The sequence below is a fragment of the Anser brachyrhynchus genome (assembly GCF_964034855.1).
Source record: "Anser brachyrhynchus genome assembly, chromosome: 27".
In the NCBI taxonomy this organism is placed as follows: Eukaryota; Metazoa; Chordata; class Aves; order Anseriformes; family Anatidae; genus Anser; species Anser brachyrhynchus.
This window is the reverse complement of record NC_137720.1, coordinates 4,559,283-4,582,023: the sequence shown is the minus strand read 5'-3', so window position 1 is coordinate 4,582,023 and position 22,741 is coordinate 4,559,283. Positions and strand designations below refer to the sequence as shown.

Below are 22,741 nucleotides of genomic sequence, written 5' to 3'. Positions count from 1 at the left end.
TGGACTGCACCGCTCAGCTTGGGGTCATCTGCAAATTCGCCGAGGGTGCACTTGGTCCCACTGCCTGTGTTGTTGATAAAGATATTAACCAACACTGGTCCCAGGACAGACCCCTGAGGGACACGGCCCATCACCAGCCTCCACCTTATCTCCATTAATGTACCCAATGCTACAAAAAAAAAACAAACTAGAAAAACTGTTGCGTTTAATGTCAGGTAAGCAGAAATAAACACCCATATGTCTTGTAGTGTCAGGCAGTTTGGGAGGGACTCTTCTGTAACTAATAGAAAAGAACTGGAGCTGCACACCTCTGGGAAGAGACAGCATATGCTAGGTGAAGTGGGAGTTCAGTGACTCCCAAAGGATCCAAAAACTTTTTGGCAAGCGTTAGTGAAAGGGCTCCCGTAAATCAGCATGGTCAGCTTCGTGAAACCCCCCAGGCACGATCTGCTGTAGGGCAGCTAAGCATGCCCTGGGGTAGGTGTGTTGGGCTGGTAGTCACCTGTGTCTGCAGGTTGAAATGGGTGAGAACCGATCTGGGGGGTTTCCATCGTACCTGTTGCCTGGATGTGCAAACAGGTATCTTGCTTGCGTGGGGGGAATAGGCAGGGGTCTGGTGTTCCTTGGTAGTTGAGTTCCTTTTCTGGGACAAGATAGCTTCCAGATGGCAGTTGTGTTCAGACAGTGGCATACTTTGATTGGAGGCTGTAGTATTACAGATCTTATCACCCAGTTATTGCATTGCCTTCGTTTCCAGAGGTGTACATCTCATATCGTCCCTTCGATTCCCTGCAGAAGAGCAAATAAGAAGAGAGGTCTGTTTGTCAGAGTTTGTGCACGAGGTGGGACTGCATGGTCAGGAGTGACAGGAGGAGGCCTTGGTGGCAGCAAGGCTTTGGATTATCTCAGTTGTTAATGGAAGTGCAGCCAGTGAGCTGAGTGTTTTGATGGTCATACCTGGTTTCCCTTCTTTCTTTCCAGGCTGTGACGGCACTAGTGAAGAACTACCCGAAGCACATGGTTTCGTCGATGCAGCAGATCCTGCCCATCGTCTGGAATACCCTTACGGAAAGTGCCGCCTTATATCCTTTGCAGTGAATGGTTTTAACTCGATGAGACCAAGACAAACTATCTCCTACGCCACGAGGACCAGAACTACGAGTCTGTTGGATAGATTTACTGGATATCTGTTACTTCAGTAGGATCCATAAAGTTTCTTTTGGCTTACGTCAACTCTGATGAATGATGTGAGCACCAAGAGTACTCTGGCTGTAGAACTGTGGCCAATCTGCATTATTTCTGCTACTATTCACTGAAAATTGCCTTCCTAAAATGATGTCCCAGGTTGGATGAGGCCCTGGCCAACCTGATCTAGTGGGTGGCATCCCTGCCCATTGCAGGGGGTTGGAACTGGGTGGTCTTTAAGGGCCCTTCCAACCCAAGCTGCTCTGTGATGCTATGTTTAGTCACGATGTAAAGACTTTAGAGGAGAATCTACAGTATCCCTTGCTGCAGCAGTACGAATGAGTGGTTGTGCTTGCTGCAGAAGTTGAATTTGATTTGCATTTTCAATGTTATCACTTAGCAGATTGTGCAGCAAAGTAATGACTATGTTAAAGAGGTATTCTGTTGGTAGTTTTCCCAGGACTTGCAAACCGACAAGTCAAATCTTTTCCTGTTGTTAATCCAGAAGTTGCTGGTTTAGCTTTTTGTAGCGAGGCAGTAAATTGTAAAATACTGAGCCTTCTTGTAGCTTTTTGTGAGCTTTTTGAATTGGCACCAGGACTGGGCGCTGTGTTGTAATAACACAAGGGTTGACTGCGTTTTTCCTCTGTAATCTAATAAGCATGGCTGTTCTCCTAGAGATCACAGATCTAGACCTTTTCATACCAAAGTTGCCTGGACAGTCTTTTGTTTCACAATCCTACTGCATTTTTTTTTAAGACACCTGTTAAAACACAAGGAGCTGGTTGTTAAATTGCTGATAACGTATTTCTTCACCTCCAGTCCTGACTCCCACTGCAGCTCTGCTGGCAGCTGAGCTGACAAAATAGTTTTTGTATGCAAAAGGGGAGTCTTGTCCTTCCTTCCCTTGTGTTTGCTCTGGCATGTGTTGGATCTATTGGCTCACTATCCCAGAAGAATCCTCCTTCCTCTCCGCCCCCAGGTTAGTTTTCTGCCACCTCCCAGCGCAGGAGCAGAGCCAGCACTAGGCAGCGCGTGGGAGCACGGCGTGGCTCCTCACCCTCGGCAGCGCTGAAGTCTAGAATTGGCTCCTTGTCCCCTGGGAAGGTTGAGTCTGAGTGGTTCCATTCTGGCAAAGTTTAGATATAGGTGAAGTTTTGGGTTACCTTGGAGGATTTGGTTTGCGTGTATCAAATTATCTTGGGGACCCTGTCAAGTGATGGAGAAACGGTCTCTGAAGCTGGGCAGTGGACAAAGTCAGGAAATCCTGTGGCTTGTCTTCCATTTGAAGCACGAGGCTACGTGCAAGTCAATGTTTTTTAAGAAAGAAAACATCTCAATTAATGGGAATTTTAATTCCTAAGTAGATGCAGCTCCTCAGAAACGTGCATGTTTGCTTAACTCCATCTACTTATGTGAGAACAGAAGTAAATTATACAGAGGAGGTGGAGGATCCGGTGGATTCCGATGGTAAGAACTTGTTCAACTGCACTTCTGAGCTCTCTTCTGAAGAGGAATGAACTTTCCTAAATACTACTTGGCAACTACTTTGGCAACTACTGTTGCCAAAATAGTTGCAGAAACACCTTAGGAGTTTGCGATAATGTACGTTTATGCTGTTACGACACTGTCCATCACTTCTTTGCAAGTTTCATTCGACTGTGATCAATGAAGCTGCATAATTTAAGGTTTCTAATGACTCAAGGAGTGAGGTTTACAGCAATTTTGAGGTAAAAGTGATGGGACAAAAGAAAACCAAACAGGTTTTAGGTTGGGCTTGATCATTTTTAATGAGGGGTGTGCAGTGATGTGGGAAAAGAGCAGAAAGTGATGAGGTCAGACATCCTCCTGGGGCTGCTGCTGTCCTTGCTAGTACAGGAGTAAGAATAAGCATCACCCCGCCAGACAGCCTAACAGTCTGTAATTATATTTGACACCCATTTTTACCTTTCAGTATGTTGGCATATTCAGTCATGTTGCTTTTTTCACTTTCTTCTTTGTTCAGGTGAAGTATTGGGATTTGAAAATCTAGTGTTCAGCATATTTGAATTTGTTCATGCCTTGTTGGAAAACAACAAATTTAAGAGCACGGTGAAGAAGGCTTTGCCAGAGCTGATCTATTACATCCTCCTTTACATGCAGATCACAGAGGAGCAGGTGAGCATGTTTTTCTTGTGTAGGAAGCAAATGAGATAAGAGATTTAGAACAGTTAATGTCCTAGGAAGTGTTTCAGTGAATGGAAGCTGCTGTAATCTAATAGGCTGTTCTGTCAATTTGCTGTGCCAGGAATTAGGGCAGTAGCATCCAGATGTTCCTATAGAGTATAATGTGGACAGCAGATGAAGGAATATGCTGTGAAAATGAGGGTTGTTATGCTGAAAGGGATAGCCAGGTTTCTGTGATAGTGAAGGGATTGTGTGAGTAGCATGAAATAATGTTTACTGAAATTCTTTGTGCCTTCTGGCCTCCCAAGCCTGCGAGCCATCCTCTGTTTCTCTTGTTTAGGCAGGCATGCATAAAAAGAGGCACTCTGTTAAAGATTCATCTGCTTCTCCCATTCCTCATCTATAAATAAAGCCGTGTAGCATTGATTCCAGGTCAGTCATTAGTTTGTCAAATTCTGATTTCAATGAGAAGCAGTAGAGCAAGGTGAACACAGAACAGAGCACGCCTCCTCTTTTCAAACGTTTCTCTGATAGAATGTGAGAAAAATCAGCTATAGAAAATGACAGAGAAATTCTGAAAGTAGTTTTGGCAAAAATTAGGTTACTGGGAACAGAAAAACTGTCTTTTACACTTGTTCTTCTGAATTTGTTATCCACCCTATCCTTCTTGTCTCCTTTCTGTTCCAGATAAAAGTTTGGACTGCAAATCCACAACAGTTTGTGGAGGATGAAGATGATGATACTTTTTCGTATACAGTGAGGATTGCTGCACAAGATCTGTTGCTGGTATGAAAGGTGTTCCACATTTAGAAGCAACCAAAATAACAATAATAAATAATAAATTTAGCTTTATGTGGGGCATTTGGAGAAAAGTCCAACTTCTTAAAGTCTGTGCAATTAAACATTATTATTTCTTTCTGTGCAGGCTGTGGCTGCTGATTTCCAGAATGAAAGTGCAACTGCTTTGGCTGCAGCAGCTACAAGGCATTTGCAGGAAGCTGAGCAGGCTAAAAACAATGGTGCTGAGCACTGGTAAGGAGATGGGGCAGCAGGGAATGACAGTGGTAAAAGTGGCAGGCTGTTTTGGAGTGCTGAGTGCAGCATAAGTCAATCACATTTCTTTTTGTGGCGTTACTGCTGATGGGCAAGGATTTCATTTGAGAACTTCTGATTAGAAGAAGAAGAAGAAAGTACAGCAGCTCTCAGAGCAGATGCAGAAGTCTTCATGTGGCAGACTTTCAGCCACTCCTAACACAAGCTGTGTGTCCCAGGCTCCCTCCCTCCAGGTCCCTGACAGTTACTTGAAACATGTCATTGGAAGCTGTTATTGGTTATATGTGATCTGAAGAGATGTTGACAGTACCTTCACTTTCTGTTCAGTTAAATGGGCTCAGAATTTCAGGCATATCTTCTTTTTTTAAGTGATGTAAAGAGGAGATTTAGGTGCTATATGCAAATACGTGTGTTCAATTTGAGAACTTTAAAGTCACGATTTTTAATGTTACTTGGGGATAGGAAAACACTCAGTTGAAAGAGTACCTGATTGCTGTTCCGTAACTGTTCTCTCTTGGTTTTACAGTGCATTAGTTCAGTGTTTGTGTTGATCTGAAGATCAGTGTCTGAATAGCCACTCTGTATAGTGAGCAGCAACTGAATGCCTGAGCAGTCAGACGTTGAGTCCCTGTCTGCCTTGAATGTGATAAATTGTAAAGGAGGTTATTTACTTCACAAACAAAACCAAGGAGGAGTGTAATTTGCTCATAACCCTATTTCCTCCTAATTAACAAAATGTAATTTAAAAATAAACTTTTTAAAATCATTGAAGTACTGGGTATCATAGTGCTTCTGCACATGGAATAATCAAGCAAGACACGGCTGGAGACTGAAGACTTCATAACAAATTCTCATTTCTTTCCTATTTTTTTAAATGAGAGGAGAAGTGGTACAAGAAGTAACATTTATTGAAACAAAAATGTAGAAGGTAATTGAGAATGCTGCCCATCCTGGGTTAGTTTCCAAGCCCTCAGCTTGTAGAGTTTTGTGAACATTCGTCTCAGAGTCTCTTTAAGTTCTCTTCTTCAGGATCAAGAAAATAGTTGTGGTGGCTTAGACCAAAAAATGAATGTTTTTTCCTTCAGATTTTTTATATATTTATCGAGATGATGGTGTGGGGAAAGCCTAAAAACATCTGAATTCCTTTACAGGTGGAAGATACATGAAGCTTGTATGCTTGCCCTGGGCTCTGTGAAGTCTATTATTACTGACAGTGTGAAGAATGGTCGGATACATTTTGATATGCACGGCTTCCTGACAAACGTCGTTCTTGCAGACCTCAACCTTTCAGGTATGTGGGCGGCCCTGGCCATTAGTCAAGTAACTGCTGAGTGCCTTGGAAATCTCCTACAAATGGAAGTGTCTGGTGATTTAGGTTGCTGTGTGCGTGTGGTGGTGTGCGTGCAGTTGTGCACATTGTATGTGTTGAAAAGGCATACATTGTGTCTTCTAGATGCATACATGCTACAAAGTCTAATGTAAGTCATTTAAATGTGAACCACTGTTGTAATTTTAAACTCATTAAACTTACATTAAAACCACTGTTTTGTTTTTGTTTGGTTGTTTTTCTTTTAGTGTCTCCTTTTCTCTTGGGCCGTGCTCTTTGGGCTGCCAGCCGTTTCACAGTGGCGATGTCTCCAGAACTAATCCAGCAGTTCCTGCAAGCTACTGTCAGCGGTCTGCACGAAACCCAGCCGCCTTCTGTCCGAATCTCTGCAGTCAGAGCTATCTGGGGGTAAGCAAATACAAAGAAACTCCAAAGTGGTATAAATCACACTTACAAACGTGGTATTTTAAAATTTAAAAAAATGTAACATGGAATGAATATGAGATTAAAAAGTGTAAATGAGCAGGTTCAAAGTAGACTAACTCTGATGAGGAATAAGAAATTGAGATTCTAAGTTAGCTACAGTAAAATGTTAAAATGGTACAGTTCCAAAGAGAAGCAGAACTAGGGAGTGATAACAACCGTATAAATGAAGTCCAGGTTAGCCCTATGCAGGCACAAACATGGCTGAATAACATAATTTGTCCTTGTGGAGCAAATCAGGGCAATAAGGAACGTTTGCTTTTTTCCATCCTGTTTTTGTAAAGAAGTTATAAAACCTCCTGCTCTACTGGCTCTAAAGCAAAAATTGAAAATTAGTTTTTAAAAACACACACACACACAACCCTACCCTCAACCAACTTGTCTTCTGTTTGCACTGAAATGATACGGATATTTTGTTATTGCTCAAATTGTTTCATCTTTCCTAGCTCGCTTGTAGAACATGGTAATTAAACACTGCGTAAGCAGTGACATTCTTGCTGAGATTACTTTTTTTCCTAGAGGTGAACCATCAGGGATGGAATGAGGAGGAAGAAATATAGCTGGGAGATTAAGGAAGTAGTAGACTGAAGGGGAAAAGTCCTAGAGGAGTCAACTTAAGGGACATGGTGTAGTGGGTGACATTGGTGGTAGGGAGATGGTTGGACTGGATGATCTTGGAGGGCTTTTCCAACCTTTATGATTCTATGATTTTAAGGAGGAAGGATGGGTGGGGTGAAATATCCATTCATATATGTAATCCAGTGTTAAATGTATAAATCACTTTAATATATTCTGCACGTTTTTATGCATCTTGTCCAGCTACTGTGACCAGCTGAAGATCTCTGAGAGCACCCACGTGTTGCAGCCTTTCCTTCCTAGCATTCTTGATGGACTGATCCACTTGGCAACTCAGTTCAGTTCGGAGGTCCTCAACCTTGTGATGGAGACGCTGTGCATCGTCTGTACGGTAGACCCAGCATTTACAGCAAGTGTGGAGAACAAAATCTGCCCCTTCACAATTGCAATCTTTTTGAAGTACAGTAACGGTATGCATTTAAATTACATTTTCAAAGTACGGTTGTTTTTGCTAGTGGATCCTGGCCAGGATTATCACTGTGCTGAAAACATAATGAATCAATGTTCATTCGATTATGATTTATATTGTAAAGCTAGAAGAGAAACTTTCTGCTATGCAGATTTGAAATAGCAGTAGCAAAAATTGAGATGTCTTTGTTAGTATGTTTTAGTAAATGGTGCTTTCTCTCTCCAGATCCAGTTGTTGCTTCTCTTGCCCAAGATATCTTTAAGGAGCTAGCTCAGATAGAAGCCTGCCAGGGTCCAATGCAGATGAGGCTAATACCAACTCTTGTCAGCATCATGCAGGCCCCTGCTGACAAGATCCCAGCAGGGCTTTGTGCAGTAAGTGCTATAGTGGTACATGGTCTTAGCTGGAGATGATTCCCTGTTCTTTAACATGCAGGATGGCTGGTCTGCAGAGCAGGAAGGCTGCTTTTAAAGTGCTTTCGAACAATGACTTCAGTGCTTGGTAGAGGTTTCTTTGTGGAGAGAAGGCAAACTGCAGATGGGGGGAGATGTTTCCAAAAGTAAACTGTTGCTGTGGACTCATTCCAATCTGCAGCATATGCTGAGTTGTTTTGTTTTGCCATAGTCTTGTTTCACCAGTGACAGTCTTTCCTTTTTGGTGGAATGTTCTCCAGCAGGATGTGTAACTATTCCTTACCTTTTTTGTTTTCTGAGACCTTTTCTGGTTGTATAAATTGCTGGAGATAAATTATACAGGTTTGTCACTTCTGTATAAAGTCCACTTATAAAAGGTTAAGCATTGACTGTATAGAATAATTGTAAGGAAGTAAGCCCATAAATACCTTTATCGTATGTTTATAATCTGCCTATTGAGTGGTATTACTGTAGCAATCACTAGTAGGTAATTAAATTTAAATCGATATAAGCAAAATTGATCAAGTCAGCTAGAACAGTTCTCTGGCTGTACTGATCACTGTATATCAGGATACTGTACATCCCTGTGGAACTGTTTCCCGTATTAAGTTGTTTTAAACTGCTTTTTAATGTTTGAATTGCCTTAAGAACTTCTACAGTGCATAGCATCATGTGTCTGTGTCAGATACTGGGACTGTGGGTGCATGACTCCAGGATCCTCTGATTTTAAAATAAATAACTGGTTTGTCAAGTCAGGATGCGATGGTAGTACTGGGTCACATCTCTCCTGTTTATGACTTTGGTGCTTGCAGTGCTGTGACCAATGCTGACTTCACGTACTGTGGCTTCTGTTGTAACAGTGCTTTTGTTTGTGTTTTCCTTTCAGACTTCTATTGATATATTGACCACAGTTGTGAGGAACACAAAACCTCCTCTGTCCCAGCTCCTGATCTGCCAAGCATTCCCTGCAGTGGCTCAGTGCAGCCTGAACACAGATGACAATGCTACCATGCAGGTAACACTGCAGGGAGTGGTAAGAACAGCAGGGCTAGGCGAGTTCAAGAGAGGTGACCAAATAAGACAGTTGGCAAAACCTTCAAGGGAGCCCAGGCTTTGCTTGCCCATGGCTATTTTGGCAGCTCCTCAGGAGCTGCATGCAATTTATCTGTAGGCCACCACCTGCAGTTTGTCATTAAAGCATTGCTGTTTGGGTACTTGCAATGACTTTTACCAATCATTCCTTAATTTGGAGGATCAGAATGAGTAGAGCAGCAGCCTTGATTTTTTTTTCTCCTATTTTAGGGCTCTGGAGGAGCCCTAAAAATTAAAAAACTTACTGCTTTTCACATTCCTCCATAGTAACATTCATGACACCTAGCAATGGCAGAGGCAGTCTTCAGGAACACTCTCAGGCATGGGGAAGCAAAAGACGTTCTTCTGCACCTTGCTTCTGGCAGTTTTCTCCTGTACTCACAGAGGTGGAAAAAGATGGGAAGGAGAGGGCAAACTTCTTGGTTGAGCCATGTATTGAATGGAGGGAGAGCAAGGATTCATCTCACAGTGGTAGTGCTTACCTGAGCTGTGCTTGTTGGCTCTGCTGTAACAGCTCTGCTGTTACCTGGTGATTAGGCAAGCAAGAAAAAACCACACAACTTCTGAAGCTAAAAGTGCAGAGTGCCTTCTCGTTCTGTCTACTAGCTGGCTTCTAAATAACAAAGATAATTTCGTTTCCTTACACAGGGATTTTTTAGTGCAAGATACCCTTTGTCATGTGAACATGGACCATTGAAATGGCTTTCCCTAAATAACATACCAGCAAGAATAGATTAGAGACCAACAAGAAGAAGGTGGAGACCAGTGTACTGGTTGCTGTGCTGGATCTTCATTTTGAGAAGATTTTTTTAAAATTGCAGCTTGGCTGCTGGTTTGTTTTGTTCATGCTATACTTTGCTGTCTTCATCTCTCACTTGTTAGAATCTCTTGGAACTTCTCTGAATAACAAGACCAACACAAAAATATAACCATTTCAGGTTGACTTTGTATTTGCTAGGCGATCCTCTTGATGTTTGGGTAGATGAAGATTGTCTGTCTTCATAATGAACTGAAATATTTTGAAATAATTTTAAAATAATTTTGAGATACAGGCAGTCATTTTATTGTACGCAAGAGACAATCTTTCACAGTGCCACCAGTTTGCCCATTGTTTTCATCTTGTCTAAGGGGTTTTGGGGAGTGGTAAAAGGAGATGTCTTCCCATGTTCCCCTTCCGCACAGCTAGAGAAGCAAATCCTTACACAATAACTTTCTTGTTTAGAACGGCGGCGAGTGTCTGCGTGCATACGTCTCGGTGGCGCTGGAGCAAATTGCGCAGTGGCATGACGAGCAAGGCCACAACGGATTGTGGTATGTGATGCAGGTGGTGAGCCAGCTTCTAGATCCAAGGACGTCAGAATTCACTGCTGCCTTTGTGGGCAGGCTGGTCTCCACTTTAATTTCCAAAGCAGGAAGTGAGCTGGGAGAGAACCTGGACCAGATCCTGAGAGCTATCCTGAGCAAAATGCAACAAGCGGAGACGCTCAGTGTAATGCAGGTGAGCAGGCCAGGCACACAGGAAAATAATTAGAAGTGTTGGAAGAAGAAATTATCAGTTGTTTTTTTTTTTTTAATTGTGTACCTGGTTATTTATGGTAGTGCAATTGGAGGTTCTGCACATCCCCTGAAGCAGTCAGGGAAATGCCTGCTTTATTCATACAGAGATGTCCAGATTACTTGGTAAGTTGGGTTCTTGTTGGGTAAACTTTAATGCACCTTAAAAATAGTCTCTCATGACCTTGTGCTTGCAAGCAACGAACCTTTAGAAGAAACCTTTAGAACTTGAAGTAGGGATGTTGTGGCAAAGGCGTGTTTTCATGTGTTTCTGTGCTTTTTTCAGAGGATGAATGAATACCTTGAAGTTGAGACAAGGTGAACTTTTGGTGATGGAAGGTGTAGTTGGCCTGCATCAGGCCAGACAGGCGCCTCACGATCACTTCTAGGCTTGCTTTACTCTTAGTCGCACGGTTTTATAGAACATTTTTATGCCAGTAGTCTTTATTCTTCATCCTGTCTTTCTTGGCTGTGCCCTTAATGTGGAACATCTAGTGATGCCTGCCCTGATTTCCAAGCCGCAGCTGTGGGAAGGCATTTTGCTGGCCCTGTTGCAGATTCTTGCCTTTTGGCAAGATCCCACCTTTGCCCTCAGTGAAGCACTTGGCTGAGGCTCATCTGCTCTAACGCTTTTATCTTGGGCGCATCTCTGATTTTTATATGTGCATTTTTCAAGCCAGCACATGGCAAAGCAGGAAGGTCGTTCAGATGTCAGCATAGATTTTATCTTAAAGACTTGATTTTTTTTTTCCCCCCCGGGAAACATTATTTGTTCATAACTGTTCAGAAGGGCTCTCGCTTTGTCCATTTTGGGATTTAAAAGATCCAGAAGCTTAAATCTGAACTAGTTATATGAAGCCCCCGTACCTGGGGAAGAGAAACAAGCCTCTCATGATGCTAAATCTCTCCCCTATCTTGAGATGGGTCTTCGGAATGGGGCAGCTTTTCCCTGAGGAAGCCTGTAGAGGTGCCGTCGGACTTTGAGACTGACATTTAGATACATGCAGCATATGAATTCTATTCCTGGTCTTTAGGAGATGGATTGTAAAACTGTGTCTTGTAAATACCTTTCTAAACCTTGCAGTTCTATCCCAAAAATTTGTGTTCAAAGTGCATCCAAAACAGAAGTGCTTCTGCATTCTGATGTGATGATGTGAGAGAAGGGTGGTCTTCTGTGGGGGTGGAATACCCTGGGTGAAAGGGGAAGAGCCTGTGGGTTCTGGCTGTGGATCTGAGCTCGATGATGGGACATTTGTGTTATACATGCATAGATTTTGAGCTGTGTGTGTATAGGACCATGTGTACAGCACGTGGTCCAGCGAGCAGACCAGGGCACCTGCAGTATCTGCGTGTTGGCTCGTGATATTTTTGCTAGTCAGAAGCCTGCAACCTCTGATTTTTATTTTTTTTTTTATTTTTAAGTTTTTAATCCTTGCTTTAGGAAGGTTTGCTGGTTGAGGGCATGGGCGTGAGTAAATCTATTCCTGTAGTGTGTTTTGTGGAGTTAAATATCGCTGCTGCTGGTAATAGTATTCTTGCCTGCTTTGCAGCACACGTCTGCGTGCCTCGCAGATGGTTGTACTTCCTTTACCTCTCGGGGCTGGTGAGCACGGTCTCCATTCCTGCAGGGCACTCAGTTACTTGAATATTTGATAAAAACATTTTCAGCTGTTAAATTATGTACAGCTAATGTTTCCCCTTTTCCCTTGCAGTCCTTAATTATGGTGTTTGCTCACTTGGTTCACTCCCAACTGGAACCACTCCTAGAGTTCCTGTGCAGTCTCCCCGGACCGACCGGCAAGCCTGCCTTGGAGTTTGTGATGGCCGAATGGATGAGCCGGCAGCACTTGTTCTACGGGCAGTACGAAGGCAAAGTCAGGTAGGGCGTTTTGTAAGGATCCATGCACTGACGTTAGCTTTCTGATCATCCCACTGCAATTAGTGCTCCGGGTGCGAGGGACAGGGGAGCTGCTGCAGGCTCGGATTAGTGTGTCGGCGTTGGGCAGAAGGAATTTTTTTCCTGCCCTGTCAGTTCGGCTCAGGAGAGCTGTGGTAACTGGAGCAATCCCTGCTCTTCCTCTGAGTGCTTCTCTCGCTGCCTGGTGTTTCTGTACAGGAACAGCGTGATCCCAACGGGAAGGGGGTGTCTATTGTAAGCACAGGACTGCTTTTAATGTTGAACTTGTGTGAATAGTTTCAGGCCATGAAATCCCCTTTGTAGACCATGGTAGAGGCTCAGGGTATTGTAGAGGGTTTCCTAAAATAATCTGGTGATTTAATGAGCTCTTAAAAAGTCAATAAAGAAACAAACTGCAACACAGTTTTCTCTCCCTTTCCCTGCAGGAGCACACTAGTGTTCCAGTGGAGGCTGAGTGCAATATTCCAAAGCACAAAATGCTCGGTATTTAAATTTTGCCACAGCTGATGCCTTTGACTTTCTGGAAGTGAGAAGCCCAACAGACCACTGTTAGGGGCTCACACCAGCTGCTAACTCACATCTCGCTATGTGCTGGAGTGTTATTGTTATAAGGCAGCCCAATAGACTGTGGAATAAGCAATAAGAAAAAGCATCTTTAAAATATAAGCGTGTGAATGATCATGCAGAATAGGAGACAGTCTGATGAGAAGGATATCGCGTGCTGTTCTCAGTCGCGTGTGTTCCGTTTTGTCCCTAAGAGCTGTGGTTTTTCCCTACTCCGGGGGAGAGCAGGGCTGTCTGCAGGGTCCTCTGGAGCTGCTTTTGGCCGTGGGGAATAGCCAAAGCTGAAGCTGACAGGGAGAACAAGGTTAAACTCTGTTGTACAATGCTGTCTCTGTATTGTCTGAGGTTAGAGCGATTTGTATCCAGATGATTTGGCAGGTCCGTGCACTGTATTAAACCCTGATTTGGGGTCATTTACAGTGGAGCTCCTGATGCGTTAGAAAATGGTAGGTGTTTTCTGAGTAATGAAGAAAAGAAGTTCCTCCTGCAGGAAACCCTGCAATTTGGACACAAGCAAATTGAAATTAGTGAAAGGAAAATAGGAATAGCTTACACTGTATAAATCTGGGGGCATCAGTCTCCATCCCTGAGAGTGGTGGGTTGAAGAAGTGGTTATTTGTTCTAACTTGTATTAAAAAAAAAAAAAAAGATGGGAAAACACTGGGCAAGTCAGAGGTGGCTTGTAAGGTCTGGGTCCAAACCAGCTGTGTGGGAAGTTGGAGCCATGGTGTGGGGAGAGAAAAAGGGTGTGAAGTGAGAGCATGAAGAGAACGAGTTGTGTAGAGCTCTGAAACATCAGTGTTAGACTTGTGAAACCAAGAGAGCTTTGAGAGTGCCGGGTGTATAAATTGACAGCCTTAGCCTGTGGTCAAATGTCATTGATATGGCTCAAAAACAGCCTGGGACTGGAAAGCAGCTGTAGGTCAGGAGCAGAAATCTGAGCAGCAGAGGTGGAAAGGATATGTGAGGGCACTGAGGGAGCAGAACTGGGAGGTTTGGGAGTAGCTGAGCTGCGAAGGACCAGAAGTATAAAGGGCTTTGACGCTAGAGAAGAGCAACAGAGATGTTTGTAGCTGTGGATCAGTGAAATGAATACTTGTTGCCAACTGCTTACCTCTTAATTCATTCTTCATGTGCACGCAATGTTTCAGGGATGTGCTTAACCTCGTGGCCCTTCGGAACTGAAAAAAACTTGCATGTGTGTATGCACTGTTTGGCAGGGTTTAATCCAAAGCTTTGTTAGGTTTTGGCTTGCCGTGCAGGTCAGGAGGTGAGTCCAATTTTGGATACTGACATAAAGCAGGACAAATAGGAAAATTATGTAATGCTTGTTCTTGGTGAAAGCATGGAAAAAGGAGCAGCTGAATGCCTGCTCTGGAGATTTGTTTCCTATTGACAATTCACTGTGTAAGCCAGGCAGTTCAGACAAATTCTGATCCATAATTTTCTTACTCCTTACTCCCTAGCTCTGTAGCACTGTGTAAACTCCTTCAGTATGGCATCAACACAGATGACAAGCGGCTTCAGGACATCAGGGTAAAGGGAGAAGAAATATTTAATATGGATGAGGGAATACGGACACGATCAAAATCAGCCAAAAGTAAGTAATTACTCTGCTGTTCCTAACGTGTTTTTTTTTTTTTTTAATGTTAGCGGAGGCTACGAATGGCCTTAAAATAGATCTTCGAGATCACACAGAGCTGTGGGAGATTTGTTTTTAGAACTAATCCATACATCCTGTGCTTAATGTATCTATTACTTGAGAGACTGATCTGGAAGACTCCTGATGTTTCTGACTTAATCTAAGTGGCTGAGGTGATTGCGGGATGGAGAGTTATTCGCTGCTGTTCTGCATCATCCTGTTCCATCTAATGAGATAAACTGATAATTTCATGATGCGTAGTAGCTTCTCTCAGAGGAAAATTTGTTTAGTGACCGTAAAGATTAAAAAAAAAAAAAGTGATTTTTTTCATGAGACAAACTAACAAATACTTGCAATGATGTCAGCAAGTTAGGGATAACTTTTGAGGAAAGCTTGACAAGTCTCCTGCATAAGACTTGTCTTACTTAATTGGTCGTGCCCAAGATCTCCGATCAAAGGTTACTGTTTAGAGAAAGATGCATACATTAAATCAGAGGGGAGCGCTGGGCAGTTTTCTCTGGGGAGGGCGAGCTTGGTTCTGCAGCTTGCTGTGTAGTGCTCGCACACATTACTGGCAGCCCATCTCGCAGTCAGTGCTCTTCGAGCCTTCAGTTGCCGTACGCTCGGGGCAAACGTGGTGATGCGGTTATCCTTCCAAAATAACTAAGTTGACAACTAGGGAAATGAATAGGGAAAGCACTAGGCATTTTAGAGGTAAGCAGCAGTTACAAAACACCTGCTATGTTATTACTCTTTGCTTGAAAAAAAAATACAAACCAGCAAACTCAAATATTGTCTGATCAGATAGAACGGTAATTGCTAGCGTTTGAGAACCAAGTTAAAATTAGTGCTCCCCGTTCCTTTATTTGATAGGATCTTTACTTTTGTAATTAAGGACAAAAATACTGTTTAGCTATCCTTATGTCATAATTAAACCCAGCAGAAACCCTGGTGAGAAAAGGTGGGAGCCTGCAGCTTCTCAGAAAGGGTAAGCGGGAGAGCCAGGCGTGGGAGTGCAGCACAGCTCATTTACTTGAAAGCACTCCTAGCCCCGCAACAATAACTTCAGAGAAGAATGCTTAATGAAGTCATCTGTAACTATGATTTCATTGAGTAGACTTCACAAACTCATTCAACTGTGAAGATTTTAACCATGCATTCTCTTCGTTCAAAATATGCAGGGTTTCATATTGCAGTTGAGACTTCTGGAAGCCTGTGAGGGTATACAAAAGGAATGGGAAGGAATGTTTGGGTTTTGTTTCTTTTGTCTGTCTTGTTTTCCTCAAAAACAAACAAACAAAAAAAGGAAAAACAAACTGGAAGTTTTGCTTGTCTGTGAGCATTTTAAATGTATGGTAAAATTAAAAACAACAAAAAACACAATAACATCAACAAAAGAGGCTTGTTTTTTTTAACTGGTTCTTATGAAAAGCAGTGAGGATGTGTACTTTTCTTCTCTTATAGATCCTGAACGCTGGACAAACATTCCTTTGTTAGTAAAAATCTTAAAATTAATAATAAATGAACTTTCTAACGCAATGGAAGCAAATGCATCAAGACAGACAACCGCAGATTGGAGTCAAGGTAAAACACGGGGTTGGTTTTCCTCTTTGCATGGCTTAAATCTGCTTTTTAATCTCTTCAGAAGCATTTACAGTAATAAGAAGCTGACAATAGTAAATATTATACCTGTAATTACAAAGGTTTAAATAGTAATCCAAAAGATAAGATCAGTCACTATTGTGTATTCTTACACCTGGAAATTATTTTGGGTCACTTTATCTGGAAGACGGGATCTGACCATATCCCACTAAAATTATCCTTGCTTGATATATCCAGTTTTCTTTTCTTCCTCCCTGTTTGGGGATACATTCTTGTTGGTGCTTTTTGCTTAGCTCCAGTTTTTGAGTCAGTCATTCCAAAGAGATGACAGTGATTGCAGCCTTTTCCCTTTGCCCACCTACTAAAGCAGGGATGTTTGCCTAAAACCTATACAGTCCCTGTATAGCGATTTACAGATTGGGCACCTTGGATTTTGTTTATTTCTAGATTTATTTATTTATTTTTTTAAACAGATGATTCAAACGATATGTGGGAGGATCAGGAAGAAGATGAGGATGAAGATGAAAGCTTAGCAGGACAGTTCTTATCAGATATTCTTTCCACAAACAAGTATGGTAAGTAACAACTTCAAGGTTGTTACTCAAAGACAAAATAGAGTTGCTGATGTTCTAGTTAGTTTTCTTTCCTTGATAGCAGGCAAGGGGGAGGAAATACACTGGGACTTTGAAAAAGGTGGATTTTTTTTTTCTGTGGGAGAGGGACATGTCTTTGAACAACACGTTGATTAAATGACTTTATTTTTCACATGAGAGTTTGGATGCTGTGTAGGCTTTGCATTGTTGTGAGGTTCGTGCAGGTATTTCTTTCTGAAGAGAATATTGGTGCTCAAAGACGGAGAAGCGGATTGGTGCTGGAGATGGAGGTGGAATGACAGTGTCATAGCGGTGGACGAACTTGCCTGTGGAGTGATCTTGAGCAATAATTGCAGCATAAAGCAGACAGAGCGTGTATAGTATCTCCTTTCCTCTCTTCCCCAGTTTGCATATAGTCTTAGGGGAGAACCTTACAGGCTGATACAATAAGGGAGACTTCTTGCATTAGCACAAAACTGGAAATGTGTCACCCTGGCATAAGATCAAGGCTTAAGATTAATAGTGCACGTAACTAACAAACTTGCTTGTCTAGTATCTTATGTATGCTCGTCTCACGTCTGCATTCCTTGGGACTCCCACTGCGACCCTTCTTGTTCTGGGGTGTATTTTTTTTTTCTAACCATGTGAACTTAAGGAGCAAATATTCTGGATACAAAATAGTTTATGCAGCAGTGCCGAAGCTATTTCTTTGTGGACCTTTGGATTTCAACAGCAGTCCAGTAGAACACTTCCTGAGATACTTTGCTCTGTTTGTTGTTAAAACCTGCTGATTTGCCTCTGACAGATGAGGATTACTATGAAGATGATGAAGAGGATGATCCAGATGCGTTAAAGGACCCTCTTTACCAAATAGATCTCCAGGTGATGCTCTAGAATTATTATTATTTTAAATCAGATTCCTGTCATTCCTTGTGAATTTATTTATTTTTATGTTGTACTCTAACAAAACTGCAGAACACCAGTGGAAACACCAATTAATGATGGTTGTCCCAAACATAGTCAGTTCATTGAGATTACTTTGGGAAGTGCTGAGTATCCAAAGAATGCCTGGAGCTATTTTTTCGTATTGTACCTATAACTTGGAAAAGGAAATGAGCAAAACTTCTTTAATAGAGGGAGGTGCGATTTTTCTACCCATGAGCTTCACAGCTATTTGCTGAAATCAAAAGTAGATTGGATATTACAGAGTTTCGTATTCCCCTTGGAGATGCTCCCATCCAGTCACAGGCCCTGTGCCGTACTTTGCCCCTGCTTTTTACCACCGCCTGGAAGCTGTTTGTCGGCCTTTCCCCTCTGCCACCTCGCTCCCTTCTGCATCGCTTCTCTGTTCCCTGCAGTCCCCTTGTCGTGTTTGGTGCGTGTTCGCGTTTATCATTGGGTGCTTGAAAGAAGCAGAATTTCCGAAGTGAAGTGATGCTAACTGGGTCTTTCTGTCTCCCTTTCAGGCCTATCTCACTGACTTCCTGTGTCAGTTTGCACAGCAGCCCTGCTATGCAATGTTTTCAGACCATCTCAATGAGAACGAAAAGCGAGTGTTACAGGCCATTGGTATATAAACCCGCTCAAGAGACCATACCGATCATATCTGAACCATATTTTTTTGGCTTATTCCACGTTTTATGATTAAACATAAAACATTTTCCAGTGTCTACCTGCTTGTCACAGGTGGATGATGGGCCTCATTGCGACGTGTTGAGCCTCATCTTAACGAATCTGCTAAGGGAAGGAATACTAAGAAAGCAGCAAAGATGGAAGTCTATAGAGCTTTGCACGTTGGTCTCACCATGGGAGCACTTTCATTTTCCACAGTAACTTTCCAGGAAGTTCTTAAAAAAAAAAGATTAGAAATGTGTCCTTAATATTTTTAAAAGCAAACTGTCTCTACCCGTGAAGAGGCACTTAACTGAGTTTCACACAGCACAGCTGGACAGAGAGAGGAATTGGGTCACTTACAGATTGCTTGGATGTATCTTGAGAAATTGGAAGGTTGTTCCTCTTCGCGCTCACATAACACATACAGGGTAAATATCTCGATCATACAGTGTGACTTCTTTTTATAGAACTATAGACTCTTATCAGAGATGCCTGAATGGTATGGAACCAGTTTACAGGAGTTTGGATGGGAAGCTGAGACAATAAAACTAGATGCATATCTTCTTTCCTGCTGTGGATGGGGCTTTGTTGCTCACATCTACTGTCTAGTCCCGTGGGAGCAGTTCTTTACTAACGCTTTTGTGTGCACATGCTCAAAGGAAGCTACCACTTAAATTTCTGTTCCTGTGGCATGTGGCTACTAAAGACTTCGGTTTTATGGAACACAAGGAGCCACGATTTTTAGGGCGAGAAAACTGATTGTATTTAAGATATTTGCTCTATGACAGCCACTCTGAACTACTTTGCTTCCTTCACACTCCTGTGTGTATTTTTATAGAGTGGTAAAATAACATTTGCAAATTGATTTACCCATAAGAACAGCGTGATGTATCTCACAACACCTCTCTGCCTTTGGTTCCCTCTTGGGGAAAATGAAAATAAAACTATTAAAATGTACATTGGTATCCTTCTTATAAAACAGATTTAAAAGGAAATTGCACATGTTTCCTGAAGTCACTTTTTTTAGACATACTTCTCCTTAGGAAACTTTCTGTATGTGCCGCCTGGAGGATGTTAGGGTATTTCACAGGAGTCATTTAAACAGAAAGGGAGTCCTGTAATGGATACATCTTCTTCTGCTTAAAAGAAAAAGGCTGACCCATTATAGAGTTTCCTTTCTTAAGAAAGGTACTTGCTGTTCCTTTGTGGAATAATATGCTTTGAAGTTGTATCTGAAAACCTCCAAAGAGATGGAGTAATTATGTATCTTACTGATCTAGCTTAGAATATAGCTTTTCACATTTTTTACCAGGAGGGGATAATAAATTCTTAACAGATAAAGATGGCACAACCTGTTTAGCATCTGTGGCAAAATAACCCCAAATTGTAAAGCAGACATTGCTCCCTTCTCCCACTCAGATCCCTCTTGTTGTGCCTAGGAATAGGCAGAAATAGGGGGAATTGCCACAGTTTGCTGTAGACCTGCAGGTCTGGCTCAACCTTGAGTCCTCAACAGTTTTTTTGTATGAATAGCTCTATGAGAAGCAGAACCTGAGGCTGGTTTTTGTGCGTGTGTGGCTTTGTCTGGATTAGCCTGTGTCTAATAAGGTGTAAGCTCTGATCAAAAGTTTCCAAGCAGTTGTGTTGCAGTATCTTTCTTCCCTGTGGATCCTCTGGTGTATAAGGATATACAATTAAACTTTGTGCTATGGCCTTCCCTTTGCTGGGAATGTTGTGGCTCTGTCTTCTACTTAAATATATATATATTTTTAAAGTCAGTTAGGAATTTTGTTTGAGACGTTTGTGTGTCTCGTAGCTTTCACTGAAAGGGGCCAACACATTAAACTAAACAGTCTCTTGAGGAAACCCAACTGGACGTAGATGGCTGCAGTGGTATATCCTGATACCTGTTGGGAAGGATCAAGCGAGTGTCCTCAGAGTGACTGGTCCCAGCCCTGGGAACAGGTAGGACCCCCTAGTAGTTGACGTTCCCCCCTGCACACCAGAACAAGCCTGTGCTGCATCAAAACCGTGTGTAAGTCAGCAGAGCAGAAGTGAAGACAAAATCTAAACTCCATTTCAAGTTATAGAATGAAAAAGCCATAGTTTGGCCCATACATTGACAGCAGGGCTCATAACAGACATCTATCCATCTATCCATCTTTTGAGGTAAGTGAATACCAAATGTTTGAAAGCATCGGGGTGTGTCTTAGGATGTTAGTAGTAAATGGGACTTGTTCAGGTCTGGTCAGGCTTGGGGAGAGGTGCTGGTGGGGTTCGTGTACTTTTGTGTGATGTTGACGGGTGTGTGCCTTGGTGGTGCTGGCTTCAGTCATCCTTCAGGCACGTTAAGTTGGGTGGCAGGTTTAGGTAAGTTTGAAAAATGGGAGCAGCCTTGTGTAACTGATACCATTCCTCACACTTGAACTGAGGAATCCAAGGGTTTCTTGGTGATTGCAAGGTCCCAAGAGTTAAACGATAAGTGTCTTGTACAGTTCCTGCTAGAGCTCCTGAGTGTTGGTTAGAAGCTGCTCTTTGATTTGCAGATGTTGATGGCTTTTTCCATGAGTGCATCCAGTGAGATGGGAAGGACCTGGGGACAAGTGGCTGTTGGGGACTAGTGCTGTGCACTCCCCTGCCTGTAGCATTGGCACACGTGCACGCACCCTTCCCGCAGCCTGAGCAGGCACGGTGCCACTGTACTGGACCTCTGATAAGGTCTGGGGCTGGAGACCAAGCTTGGAGGTGGTCCCGTGCCCATCTGTGCATGGTGGGCACAGGGATGGCGTAGCTCCACAGCATGCTGTGGTGTGCAGGATGCTTTTTTTGGCAAGAAGTACTGCCTTGAGCTTTTCACAGAGAGGCCAAATAGGGTGTGAGAGCACACAGTGCTCGGTAGGGGGTTTGAAGGAACCCTTTTGTGGTCCCGCACGCCTTTGTCCTGCTTTCTCCTTCCTCCCAACAAAACTGACTGCTACACGATGTATCTTCACCCACAAAGTGCTTGCTGGAGGCTGTCAGCTTTGAAGCCGATCGGAGCCGGTGTGCCTCGAGGAGGTTGCTCGGGCTGAAAGATGCCGGATGCTGTGGAAATGCATCTAAGGCCCGGTGTCGAGGTGTGCAACACCCATCGTACTCGTTGTCTGTTGTTGAGAAGAAAGGGAACCCATAGTCACCAAAGGTTACTAAGGCTGTGCTATGAGGTGCGTTGGGTAAAATGAAGGACGGGACTGTGGCTGCCCCAGCACGGCCGCCAGCCTCTGGTTGGGGTTTGCACACTGGGTTTTATTTTGCTAGAGTAGCATGAAGCTCTGGTAGCCACAGAAAATAATTTAAATAGTTAATAGATCAGGTATGACTCTGGAATGAGACTTTATGCGTACTCATGAGTATTGTTCTTGGTATTTTTTTTTTTGTATTAATGAATAAAAGCTTTTAACGTATAAACGTGCCTCGCTTCTGCTTGTACAGGGAGCGGGCACCGGGCACCTGGGCCAGCCCCGGGCTCCCCTCAGGCTGCGGGGGCAGGACCCGCCACCAGGGGGCAGCTGGGGCCTGGGGCTCTCCTGCTGGGGGCGGCTGGGCCCGGACCCGACCCCGATGCCCTAGGGCCCGGCCCCCCTTGTGACCACTGCCCGGGGCCGCGGGGGCTCCTCCACAGGCAGCCCTTGCAGGGCCTCTGCCCGCACCCTGCGCTGCCGCCGGATCTGGGACTCGAACGCGCGACCTTCGGTGCCGCAGCGCAGCAAGCTGCCGCCGAACCGACCCCTCCCCCCCCGGGAGCGAGGCATGCTGGGGGCTGTAGTCCGGCGGTGATCCTGCATCCCAGCCGCGAGTAGTAGTAGCCGCGGGGCACGCCGGGAGTTGTAGTCCGGCGGGGAGGCCCCGCCGGTTGCTACGGGCCATGGCGGCGGCGGGGGCCCCGGCGGGTGTCGCGGGGCGCTCTAAGGTGGCTCCGAGCGTGGACTTCGACCACAGCTGCTCGGACAGCGTGGAGTACCTCACCCTCAACTTCGGGCCCTTCGAGACCGTGCACCGCTGGCGCCGCCTCCCGCCCTGCGACGAGTTCGTGGGGGCCCGGTGAGCGGCGGGGGGCGGCGGGCGGGGAGGGGGGGGGGGTCGGGGTCCGGGTCCCGGTCTCCGCGGCCCCTGACCGCTGCTGTGTGCTGCCCGCAGGCGCAGCAAGCACACCGTGGTGGCCTACCGGGACGCCATCTACGTCTTCGGCGGGGACAACGGGTGAGGCCGGGTGGGGGGGGCCGAGGGGAGGGGGCCTGGGTCTGAGGGGAAGGGGCTTGGGGGTGGGGTCTGACCTGAGGGGAAGGGGCTTGGGTCTGAGGGGAAGGGGCTTGGGGGGTCCTGGCCTGAGGGGAAGGGGCTTGGGGGTGGGGTCTGACCTGAGGGGAAGGGGCTTGGGGGTCGGGTCTGACCTGAGGGGAAGGGGCTTGGGGGTGGGGTCTGACCTGAGGGGAAGGGGTTGGGTCTGAGGG

At 44.2% G+C, this 22,741-nt stretch overlaps 2 protein-coding genes across 4 annotated transcripts in view; both read left to right on the top strand.

Annotated features, from left to right (window-relative positions):
• The window catches only part of IPO9 (importin 9), a 33,442-nt gene extending 14,234 nt beyond the window's left edge, over positions 1–19,208 (top strand). For both annotated transcript variants that reach the window (XM_080569032.1, XM_080569033.1), the window contains exons 8-24: positions 982–1,082; positions 2,597–2,655; positions 3,191–3,342; positions 4,039–4,137; positions 4,277–4,383; positions 5,556–5,695; positions 5,980–6,139; positions 7,034–7,260; positions 7,485–7,633; positions 8,559–8,687; positions 9,987–10,262; positions 12,031–12,197; positions 14,267–14,400; positions 15,907–16,026; positions 16,518–16,619; positions 17,443–17,519; positions 18,104–19,208. In XM_080569032.1, coding sequence (XP_080425158.1) covers positions 982–1,082; positions 2,597–2,655; positions 3,191–3,342; positions 4,039–4,137; positions 4,277–4,383; positions 5,556–5,695; positions 5,980–6,139; positions 7,034–7,260; positions 7,485–7,633; positions 8,559–8,687; positions 9,987–10,262; positions 12,031–12,197; positions 14,267–14,400; positions 15,907–16,026; positions 16,518–16,619; positions 17,443–17,519; positions 18,104–18,214 — 2,310 coding nt within the window. In that variant the 3' untranslated portion in view covers positions 18,215–19,208. The remainder of the gene's footprint in view (positions 1–981; positions 1,083–2,596; positions 2,656–3,190; positions 3,343–4,038; positions 4,138–4,276; positions 4,384–5,555; positions 5,696–5,979; positions 6,140–7,033; positions 7,261–7,484; positions 7,634–8,558; positions 8,688–9,986; positions 10,263–12,030; positions 12,198–14,266; positions 14,401–15,906; positions 16,027–16,517; positions 16,620–17,442; positions 17,520–18,103) is intronic.
• Positions 19,209–22,093: 2,885 nt separating this feature from the next.
• Positions 22,094–22,741, top strand: part of LZTR1 (leucine zipper like post translational regulator 1) — a 37,604-nt gene continuing 36,956 nt past the window's right edge. The window contains exons 1-2 of one of the 2 annotated variants that reach the window (XM_080569035.1): positions 22,094–22,331; positions 22,428–22,490. In XM_080569035.1, the coding sequence (XP_080425161.1) occupies positions 22,156–22,331; positions 22,428–22,490 (239 nt within the window). In that variant the 5' untranslated portion in view covers positions 22,094–22,155. The remainder of the gene's footprint in view (positions 22,332–22,427; positions 22,491–22,741) is intronic. The other variant, XM_080569034.1, reaches the window with a different exon arrangement.